The 10,795-nt window shown below is 41.9% G+C and overlaps 1 protein-coding gene across 1 annotated transcript; it reads left to right on the forward strand.

Annotated features, from left to right (window-relative positions):
• Positions 1 to 331: 331 nt before the first annotated feature.
• On the forward strand, positions 332 to 10,789 carry LOC121551975 (ectonucleoside triphosphate diphosphohydrolase 2). Its single transcript, XM_041864658.2, has 9 exons — positions 332 to 590; positions 3,775 to 3,892; positions 4,589 to 4,739; positions 6,892 to 7,051; positions 7,225 to 7,452; positions 7,824 to 8,093; positions 8,460 to 8,579; positions 9,531 to 9,665; positions 9,809 to 10,789. The coding sequence occupies exons 1-9, from the start codon at positions 375 to 377 to the stop codon at positions 10,016 to 10,018; spliced, it is 1,608 nt and encodes a 535-aa protein (XP_041720592.1). The 5' UTR covers positions 332 to 374; the 3' UTR covers positions 10,019 to 10,789.
• The last annotated feature ends 6 nt before the right edge of the window (positions 10,790 to 10,795 follow it).

Genomic DNA, 10,795 nt, shown 5'->3' on the forward strand with positions numbered 1-10,795 from the left:
TTATGGTGGTTACTGTACACGTTATGCTTCAAGCTAGAACAGATGCAGGCCTAGACATTACATTGTGTATAACCTGTTTTAATTTGCATTCTCATTGGATACATATTACTCACCATCTGAGTGAGTATCCAAAACACAATTATATTTGGTCCCCTTAAGGATTTTCATCCTACTCAACACTGTCATTCAATCAAATAATATTTTATCCGGAGTAAGTTCAGGTTTTATCACTGGTGTGTTTGCCACCGCTGGGGGTTAATTATTATTATTTTTTATTTATTTTTTATATTCAGGGCATGTGTTGATAGGACAATGGATCTGGCCAAGCCCACATCCGCACTCTCTCCCACACAAGCCTTTCACTTTACTCATGCATGGGTTCGCTGTTATTCTTATTTTTGCTGGCACCGGCTGTGGCAACAGCAACTTGGCTCGTCTGTCGGTCTATGTGTCAGAAGCGACAGGGCAGCCTCATGTGTACCCAGTACCGTCAAGTCATAGCCCCGGCCGTGTTCCTGCTACTGGGAATAGCAGGGATTCTACTGGTCGTCATCCCGAGTGACGACGTGAAGGAACCTCCACAATTCATGGTAATAACGTTCGTTACCTTTTCTCATGTTTACGGGCGCGAAAATGAATGTACTGATCGTATTTGCATACACCTGTCGATGAGTGGCTTGGCCAATCATTTCACGAAATAGCCTAGAGAAAATTAGAGGAAAATAACGTTAGGTCTGATGTGATAACTGTTTTATAGAATCTTACTTAATCATTGCAGAGACTGATCACTACACATGTTGTTTAATTAAAGCACCAGTTGGTGCCAAGCTGTTACAAATAATGTTGTTACTTTATGTAGACTATATGCCTACAGCTGTATTGTAGGACTTCACTTCAAGCTGAAAAGATGTTGGTTATAATGTTATTATAAAGGCATGCGATAATAGGGGCTAGGAAAACATAGGCCTATTTTGAATATTTTCGCAAACAACACAAGATATAATAGCATTTAGTTTTCTATAATATTTGTAAACAATATGCTTTGTGTTTTTGTACTATGGGGTCACTCTGAGAAACCAGCCAGAGCTACAGTCCAACTGTTATTCCAACGTTTTTATCAGGGGTCCATCCACCAACTTGCTATTCCTCACAATGTAATCCGTGTTTTTAAAATCCACTGTTTGATTTGAATGTGGGTTTAACGATGCTTTCCCTCTTAACACAAAGGAGCATGTGGAACTCCTAAAGTGGTGATGATATGCATTGCAGCAGGGAGTGCATCACAATTGCAATTAATATCCAAGCTATTGTTTGTCATATTTTTGCAGCACATAGTCTCAATTGAAGACTTACACTGAACAAAAGTATAAAAGCAACAATTTCAAAGATGTTACTGATATACAGGCCCTAATCTATGGATTTCACATGACTGGGAATACAGATATGCATCGGTTGGTCACAGATACCTTTTAAAAAAGGTAGGGGTGTGGACCAGTCAGTATCTGGTGTGACCACCATTTGCCTCATGCAGCACGACACATCTCCTTCACATAGAGTTGATCAGGCTGTTGATTGTGGCCTGTGAAATGTTGTCCCATTCCTCTTCAATGGCTGTACGAAGTTGCTGGATATTGGCGGACACTGGAACACGCTGTTGTACACAGGAACAAGAAGACGCTAGATGAAACACGATGCCATACACGCCCAAACATGCTCAATGGGTGGCATGTCTCATGAGTATGTATGCCATGGAAGAACTGGGAAATGTTCAGCTTTCAGGAATTGTTTACAGATTCTTGCGACATGGGGCCGTGCATTATCATGCTGAAAGATGAGGATCTCGTCACGGTATCTGTGCATTCAAATTGCCATAGATAAAATGCAATTCTGTTCGTTGTCCGTCGCTTAAGCCTGCCCATACCAAAACCCACCCGCCACCATGGGGCACTCTGTTCACAACGTTGACATCAGCAAACCGCTTGCCCACACGACGCCATACACGCTGTCTGCCATCTGCCCGGTACAGTTGAAACCGGGATTCATTCATGAAGAGCACACTTCTCCAGCTTGCCAGTGGCCATCGAAGGTGAGCATTTTCCCACTGAAGTCGGTTACGATGCCGAACTGCAGTCATGTCAAGACCCTGGTGAGGATGACGAGCACGCAGATGAGCTTCCCTGAGACAGTTTGTGCAGAAATTCTTCGGTTGTGCAAACCCACAGTTTCATCAGCTGTCCAGGTGGCTGGTCCTGAAGTCAGCATGCCCATATTGCACGCTCCCTCAAAACTTGAGACATCTGTGGCATTGTGTTGTGCGACAAAATTGCACATTTTAGAGTGGCCTTTTATTGTCCCCAGCACAAGGTGCACCTGTGTAATGATCATGCTGTTTAATCAGCTTCTTGATATGCCACACCTGTCAGGTGGATTAATTATCTTGGCAAAGCAGAAATGATCACTAATAGGGATGTAAAGAAATTTGTGCACAGAATTTGAGAGAAATAAGGTTTTTGTGCATATGGAACATTTCTGGGATATTTTATTTCAACTCATGAAACATGGGACCAACAGTTTACATGTTGTGTTTATATTTTTGTTCAGTGTATTTTATGCTCCATTCAGTAGAATACGGTTCATTCTTGGAATCTGTAGAAACAATGCTCTCTAAAGCATTCCGGACCGGTTATGTATATTTCCCATTACAAAGACAATACAATAAACCACAAATGCAGTGTTATTTATACTATGGATGTGCATAATGTGGAGTTAAAAAGTTAGATTAAATTTAACATGTAATTATACATGAAGACATGTCAGAGACAGGCTGTCACGCTCGTTGAGAGACGGGTCAGACCAAGGTGCAGCATGGTATGCGAACATGTTTATTTAACTCAACTAAACAACGTAACGTGAGGTCCTCACACTAAACACATACAAGCCTAACACGGAACAAGATCCCACAACTAAGGTAGGCAAACAGGCTACTTAAGTATGATCCCCAATCAGAGACAACGAGCGACAGCTGTCTCTGATTGGGAATCACACCCGGCCAAACATAGAAATACAATACCTAGAACATAAACATAGAATTTCTAGCATAGATTCTCATGCCCTGACCAAACCAACTAAAGACGACCGGCCTCTCAAGGCCAGGGCGTGACACAGGCAGATAGTGAAACTTGGATATGAGTGAAACCAGCATTTCTGCAATTTGGCAGTGCAATGCCCCTTGCCTGCACACTTGTTCAGATACAGACATGCTGTGCCTCTGACATGCACTATCTTGCCTAATAAACCCAACCTCAGAGCACTCACTGGAAAGCATTTTTTAAACCAACTTCAAAAGGGAAGCATAAAAGGAAGGGATGAAAGACAAGAAAATAAAGGGTGAAAATATAGAGAGAATAAAGGATAGCCATGCCTCTTTTATTCAGCAAATGTTCTATTGTCCCTTTTGGTTACTTTTATCCTTTCTTTCTTTCTGTCCTCATCAGTTACTATGGTGACCTTTTGTGGCCATATTGTATTAACGAGAAAAACATTTTGAAGGACCAGATGTTGGTCAGCGATACTTACACTTTGCTGTGGGAACCTTTCACTGTGCAGGGGAAATAACACAAACATAGAAAATAAAAGCACTGAAATGTCAACACGTGTAAGACATACAATAAATAAAAAAGTAGTGTAGTATTGTCAGGCAAATTCTGAAACGTGTGTTGCTTATGTCTATTTTGCCTGTGTCTCTGACATTTCCAACCGTTCTGTCTGTTTCAGTATGGAGTAGTCCTGGATGCTGGCTCGTCCCACACTGCCATGTACATCTACAAGTGGCCAGCTGATAAACAAAATGGCACTGGCATTGTCACTCAGCACAGCGAGTGTCATGTCAAGGGTAAGAGGGCATAGAGAGCTTTTGCTGCTACACAATTAGGTAACAACCCCAAACACACCCACTAAATCTGAAGAACTGAAGAGATTGGATAAGTTGATATGACACACACAAAATCCACCTCGCCTATTTCAGGGAAAGTTGGAGCTATTACCATATTTCGCATAACTATCCATTCCAAATCTACATGAAATGCCTAGGGTAAGGGCTAGTAGTGGATTTAGAATTGAGTAGTGTCTATCAGAGCCAGACAGGCTGGCACTCATCCAGTGTTTGAGTGTTCTGGAAACTTCCACTTCAATAATAATAATAATAATTATTATTATTATAATTCTTCTCCAATGGAGAACTCAGTCTGTTTCCCTGAGGAATGACCGGTCAGAGACATTCATATTACAGAAGTGACCTTTCACTAATTATTTTTGCGTAATTCTGTTTCTTAACTGAGTGGTCAGGTTCCTGTTCTTATGCCATGTACGCTGGTTGCCCTCTACATTTCTTCCTCTATAACTTAAGTTTGGTTTCAGTTGAGCAGGTTACCATAGAAACACTTGTGAAATTGTATTCCATCCATTCAGATACACGTTCTCTTACATGAAAGAAAAAAGGTTAGGCACAAGTCAAAATTGGCAGAAATCACGTGCACTTATTTTCTGATTTCTATTCTACTCTATTATTTTCTGTTGTATATCTACCCAGGAGGAGGGGTATCCAGCTATGCAGGTGAGCGAGGGGGTGCAGGGCGCAGTCTGGGACCCTGTCTGGAACAGGCTTTGAAAGACATCCCCAAATCCAGACACCGCCTCACCCCAGTGTATCTGGGAGCCACAGCGGGTATGAGGCTTCTGAAGTGAGTGGGCAAAACACCATTAAATGTACTTTCAGATCAGATACACACAGTGGCGATTTTAGCATGACTAAAACAATGTAGGATGCATGCCAGCAAAGCCACAACACTAAACAATACATTACTTACACTATAACGGTGCCCACAAACTGTTAGGGCCTACATAAAGCTGTCCCAACACCTTAGCACTGCTACACCTGGCTATCAGCGGAGCCTTGTCTGGCAGCGAAACAGTTCATTCAGCCTCATTTACTGCCTATTAAAAAAACATAGCTGATAAGGCTGACTTGCTTATACAAATGTGGTTTCTACTGACAATTCAGATGTACAAACTATGGCATAAGGGGACAACAAGCGGATAAGAGGCAATCCGTAATTTCAATTAAGACATTAATGAGCGAGCTAGGATGGACGTAGTCAATATAACTATTTGTTCAGCACTTTTGAAATGTACAGCAACAGAATTCAGAACATGGGCCATTCTTACAGTGTTCTCTCTGTACACCAAGTCAGAACCGTATGATAAATAAATGGGGTATATAAGCAGACAATGAAAGCTCTTGCAATATTAAATGATTACATTTCTCTAAAACAGGTTATAGGCTACATGTGCACCACCAAGTCAGAACAGTAGGTAAAATTAACAGGGGAAAATAGGGTAAGACACATGGGCTACTAACAGCTTACTACACAACATACACTTAGTATTACTTTCTTAGCTACAGTATACATATCTCCCTGGCATATTACATCATTTATGCAGCGGCATACAGGACATTTTTGGACTCACCTTGTTGTGCTGTGCTCACTTGAACAGGAAGGTGGCGCGGCGGTCCTTCGTGGGCAGATTTTGTCATCAAACTTTGTCATCAAAGTCTGGCATTCTCTGGATTTATGGTGCTTTCAAGATAACTGGGAACTCTGAAAAAAAACAAGGTTGAATCATGATGACGTCAGTGATCTTCAGGTCGTAGCTCTAGAAAGAGGCCCAAGTTCCCGATTTACAATTCCGAGTTGGATGACTGTTCAAAACGTATTTTCCCCCTTCTGAGCTAGTTTTTTCCTGAGTTCCCAGTTGTCTTGAACACACTGAATTCAGATTTCGCAGTTCCAAGTTAACAGTTGTTTTGAGCGCGGCACAAATCATGCTTCATTGACAGCATGGCCAATGTTGAATGTTTATCATTTTAACCTTGGAAAAGAGACCCTTAATCCCAGACTTGGGACCACACAGCCACTCCACTGAATAGCAGGCTAGTGATTGCTTTGCAATGCTTGCAGTTAGCCACTGATACCTTCCAAACCACTCATTGTTGAATTTGCGATTTCCAACTTGTTGTGTAATGTTTGTGTCCAATGGCCGATGAGCACCGATTTGTTTTATCTATAATTTCTCTTCATTATTTCTCTTCATATGACAAGGATTAAAAAGGATTTGCCAGTAGATTGTGGACTTGATTCATGATGATGACTGCTAGCTAAGATTTTGAAAGTATGATGTTGACATGATCAGTCCAATCAAAGCTACTGTAGATATAACATGATTTGACGTCATTTTATCTGTGGACAATGACCTTGAGCCTTCTTGGATGGGCACTTCTAATGTAACTCTATGGCAGCACCCAAGGGGCTTGAATTTTCGAGCTCTACCCTTAGACTTGGCGGTGACTAGTGTCCCCATGAGTGACAGAACACTGAACCAATCACGGCGCAACTAGAGAACATTACCAACACCTACGCTCCGTATTTTCCGCTGGCTGCCCCACCACCACAGAAAGCACTGAGCTAGGCTGAAACACCTGCATTTTGGAGCTGCCTTACTCAAGAAAGCGGCTTTATGAATTCAATGATTTATTTTTTTACATTGTTTGCAAACTGAAATGTGACACGTATTAATGCCAAATTAACATGCAAAATAGGCAAGCCCAAAAAAAAAAGAAATGTGGGGCTCAAGACAGATGGGACTCTGCCCCACCTGCCCTGAATGACAGGTCGCCACTGGATACACAGTATAATAGCATCTTCCATTCATGGATAATGTGAGCTATCACATTAGAATGATTAATGAATGGCTTTATACTTACTTGGATAATGACAACATTTTGATAGAAATTATTGTCTAGTTCTGTCCCTATTTCCTCTCTCTTTCCCACAGTATATCCAACCCCACAGAGTCAGAGAAGATACTGAAGGAACTAGGCAGCAAGCTGCATACTTATCCTTTCGACTTCAGAGGAGCGACCATCTTGAGTGGACAGGAGGAGGGGGCATATGGCTGGGTCACTGTCAACTACCTGTTAGAGAACTTTATCAAGGTGAAGTTTCAGAGTCCGCATCAGAGCCATTCAAGAACACTTAGGAATGAATGTTAAGCAGTGTTGGCAATGTTGAGGAATGATGAATAGGAAACATTGGTTTGTTTTCATTGTTTCTCAAGACCAACTGGCTCTCATTTAATTTCCTTCTCATTCTTTATTTTGTCACTTAGTATGGCTTTGTGGGGCATTGGCTTAGTCCTGGCAGAGACACAGTGGGTGCTCTGGACTTCGGAGGCGCCTCCACTCAGATTACCTTCGAGACCGCAGACATGGTGGAGGACAAGAGTAACGTCATGGAGCTGCATCTTTACGGTAGAGACTACCACCTATACACACAGAGCTTCCTGTGCTACGGCAGGGACCAGGTCTTACGCAGACTGCTGGCTCACTTGGTCAAGGTAACAAACATTCTCCTAAAATACAGTAGCATTACAAACACAGAATGATTGAGTACATCACAAACCAAAGTGCATAATGATTGTAAAAACATAGAACAATGTTAGGCTCAAATACGGGATATCACAGGAGGTTGGTGGCACCTTAATTGGGGAGTACGGGCTCGTTGTAATGGCTGGAGTGGAATTAGTGTAATGGTATCAAATACATCAAACACATGGTTTCCATGTGTTTGATGCCATTATATTCGCTCCATTCCAGCCATTATTCTGAGCCGTCCTCCCCTCAGCAGCCTCCACTGCAGGCAGCTTATAGCCATTTATCATGAGGATATGGCTACAGAGGTATGCTTTTTGTCTCCTCTGTCTCTCAGACTCAAGGCACTGGGCCCCATGTATCACACCCCTGCTATCCAGCAGGTTTCAATGTCTCCATGAAGCTGGACAAGGTGTTTGACTCCCCATGTACGGCAGACCAAAGGCCCACTCCCTACAGCCCCCAGGACCCCCTGACAGTGATTGGCACTGGGCATTACCAGCACTGCCTGGGCAACATGTCCAAGATTTTCTCCTTTGACAGGTGCTCTTTTTCCAAGTGCTCCTTTGATGGAGTCTTTCAGCCCAACGTCACTGGCAGCTTCATGGTGAGGAGGATCCCCTGCATGGAACGCACTTTAGGATCAATCATAGGATCAATCTATGGTTCACTGTTTCTCACAATAGATCCCATTTTCTTTCAAATGTACACGGTATCCTAGTATTTAGTTACAGTATGTACTTTGGTACAAGCTATTTAACAATAACATTGATTGATTTCCTTTCAGGCAAGTATCTATTTGCAGACATTTGGTCAGAACAATAGGGTTTTGTTCTGTTTTCATTCATAGGCTATGTCACTATGCCATCGCATACAGACGACAATCCCACAGCCTCATGAGATTAATTAGACAGGCTAATCCTCTGGGTATTGCTCTGATCTCAAGGGGCTGATTGTATCTTCCTCTCCTCAGGCCTTCTCTGCCTTCTTCTACACTCATGTCTTCCTGCAGAGCACCACTGGCATCACTGTAACATCCCCCACTCTACTGGAGGGAGCCACCCGCACTGTCTGCAACATGAGCTATCAGGAAGTACTGTACTGAACTGCTGGGCTCAGCTGACTGACTCAGGCTATTCTTAGACAATGTATCTATGTAATATACTTTAGTTGCAAACAATGGTTTTCTTGCTCTAAAGCGCATTCTCTTATTTTCACATTTTCGCAGTACACTTAGGGGAAAAAAGGTGCTATCTAGAACCTAAAAGGGTTATTCGGCTGTCCCCGTGGGGAAAACTTTGAAGAACCTTGGTTCCAGGTGAAACGCTTTAGGTTCCAGATAGAGGCCTTTTAGGTTCCAGGTAGAACCCTTTCCACAGAGGGTTTTACATGGAACCAAAAGGGTTCCTCCTGGAACCAAAAAGGGTCCTACCTGGAACCAAAAAGGGTTATCCTATGGGGACAGCCGAAGAACCCTTTTGGAGACCTTTTTTTCTAAGAGTGTACAGTGAATCTCATATTACAGCAACTGAGTAAAATAACATTAGAGGGTGGATGTTCTCACGAATGTTGAATGCTGGGAAGAATATATCTACTTAGGCTGTGAGAGTGAGCCTTAATTACGTTCCCTGGAGGGTAGCAGGCACTGCACAGGATTATAATCTGAGTGAAAGGAGATCTGATCTAATAATCAGGGAATTTTATTCCATTGCTAGCATTTTGGATGCTTTCTGAGCACTTGGTGTTGCTTTATTTGTTTTTTTAAACTAGGTTTGCTGTTCACTTGCGCTATATGAGATGGAAGGGAGTTCCATGCAATCATGGCTCTATATAATACTGTACATTTAATTGAATTTGTTCTGTCTGGAATGGAATCAATGGAAACAATGTGTTTGACTCCGTTCCATAGACCCCTTTCCAGCCATTGCAATGAGCCCGTCCTCTTATAGCTCCTCCCACCAGAAAAGTGAACAACAGAGGAATACTAAGAATTCTGAGAAATTAACATTGTCATATTTTTCTAACCCCCCCTCCACATAAACAGATGCTAGAGAAGGCCCCAGACCAGAAGGGTCGTCTACAGGATTACTGTGCAGCCTCTGTCTTTATCCAGGTCCTCATGCTCCAAGGCTATGGCTTTGATGAGCTCTCCTTCCCTCGGATCTCTTTTCAGAGAAAGGTGAGCAGCAAAGTAAACCTTATGAATGTTTGACTCTATTTCAATGCAATAAAAGCTATTTCCATATAGCTTTTTCATGTACCCCTTGACTACTGTATATACTTAGGAGTTCAGTAATGGTTTGTTTTTCTTGTTTTGTGCAGGCAGGAGACACCTCTATTGGCTGGGCGCTGGGTTACATGTTGAGTCTGAGCAGTCTGTTGCCAGGGGAGAGCATGGGACTGAGGAAGGCTCTGCGGCCCGAGGCCTGGGCTGGTCTCATCTTCCTCTTTATCTTCCTCATCCTCATTGTGTCTGGATATCTTCTACTGAAGACCTGCCAAAAGAAGAAGGGCAGTGATGGCATCATCTAAGAATGTCTTCATGTCACCATTTGGTTACTGTTCTCCCCAGTCAGAATCATGCACTTATCAGTCCCAGAATTTCAATCATTCCAATGTCACATATTTTAGAGGAGGCTACAGGAGAAAAGTATATCCACATTTATGTCTGCAGCATTGAAGGTCCCCAATTTGAAGTCAGATGTATTGGTGACCATTTATACTACATTTTGTACAAGTTTTGGACATTTGGTAATGTCTAAGTGATTTAATGGCATGCACTGTAATTCCAAACCATTCTATCTCTAGTACATGTTTTATAATCAAGAAAACTGAGGATAGATTTGTAGTAGCCTATATGTAAGTATGTGAAAGGTGAAATTGAAGTGCTATGTAAGCACTTCCATTTAACCTCACATATACCTGAGTATACTACAATGCTGAAATGCAAGTGAGCCATCTGAATTCATGAATTGTCTTTTTGTGCTGTTGTTAGACTTTGTGTTAACTCAGGACTCTGTTGTTTGTGTGTGTCATTCTTTGCTAGCATGTCATGAAATTTAAAATGAGCTACATTTATTGCTTTTTCCTTGTTGATAATCTGTCATTTTGACAGTCAATACTAAAGAAAGACTAAAAAGAAAAGGGAACCAAAATAATACAAATCTATGAAAACCACAACCTATTATGGATCCTCTGGCTGATGTGACCTCAAATGAGTAGTTATGGTGGTCATATAAATGTTATGACATTGCGGTGACATTTTTACATTTTGCTTTATTAAATAGTTTTTTTATTGCTAAATCACTT

This window comes from Coregonus clupeaformis, chromosome 18, assembly GCF_020615455.1.
Source record: "Coregonus clupeaformis isolate EN_2021a chromosome 18, ASM2061545v1, whole genome shotgun sequence".
Taxonomy (NCBI): domain Eukaryota; kingdom Metazoa; phylum Chordata; class Actinopteri; order Salmoniformes; family Salmonidae; genus Coregonus; species Coregonus clupeaformis.

Excerpts from the sequence above, each read along its gene's own strand:
- LOC121551975 (XM_041864658.2), top strand. The coding sequence starts at position 375 with ATGGGTTCGCTGTTATTCTTATTTTTGCTGGCACCGGCTGTGGCAACA. Across the intron at positions 591-3,774 it reads AGGAACCTCCACAATTCATG|TATGGAGTAGTCCTGGATGC; the intron begins GTAATAACGTTC and ends TGTCTGTTTCAG. Across the intron at positions 4,740-6,891 it reads GCGGGTATGAGGCTTCTGAA|TATATCCAACCCCACAGAGT; the intron begins GTGAGTGGGCAA and ends TCTTTCCCACAG.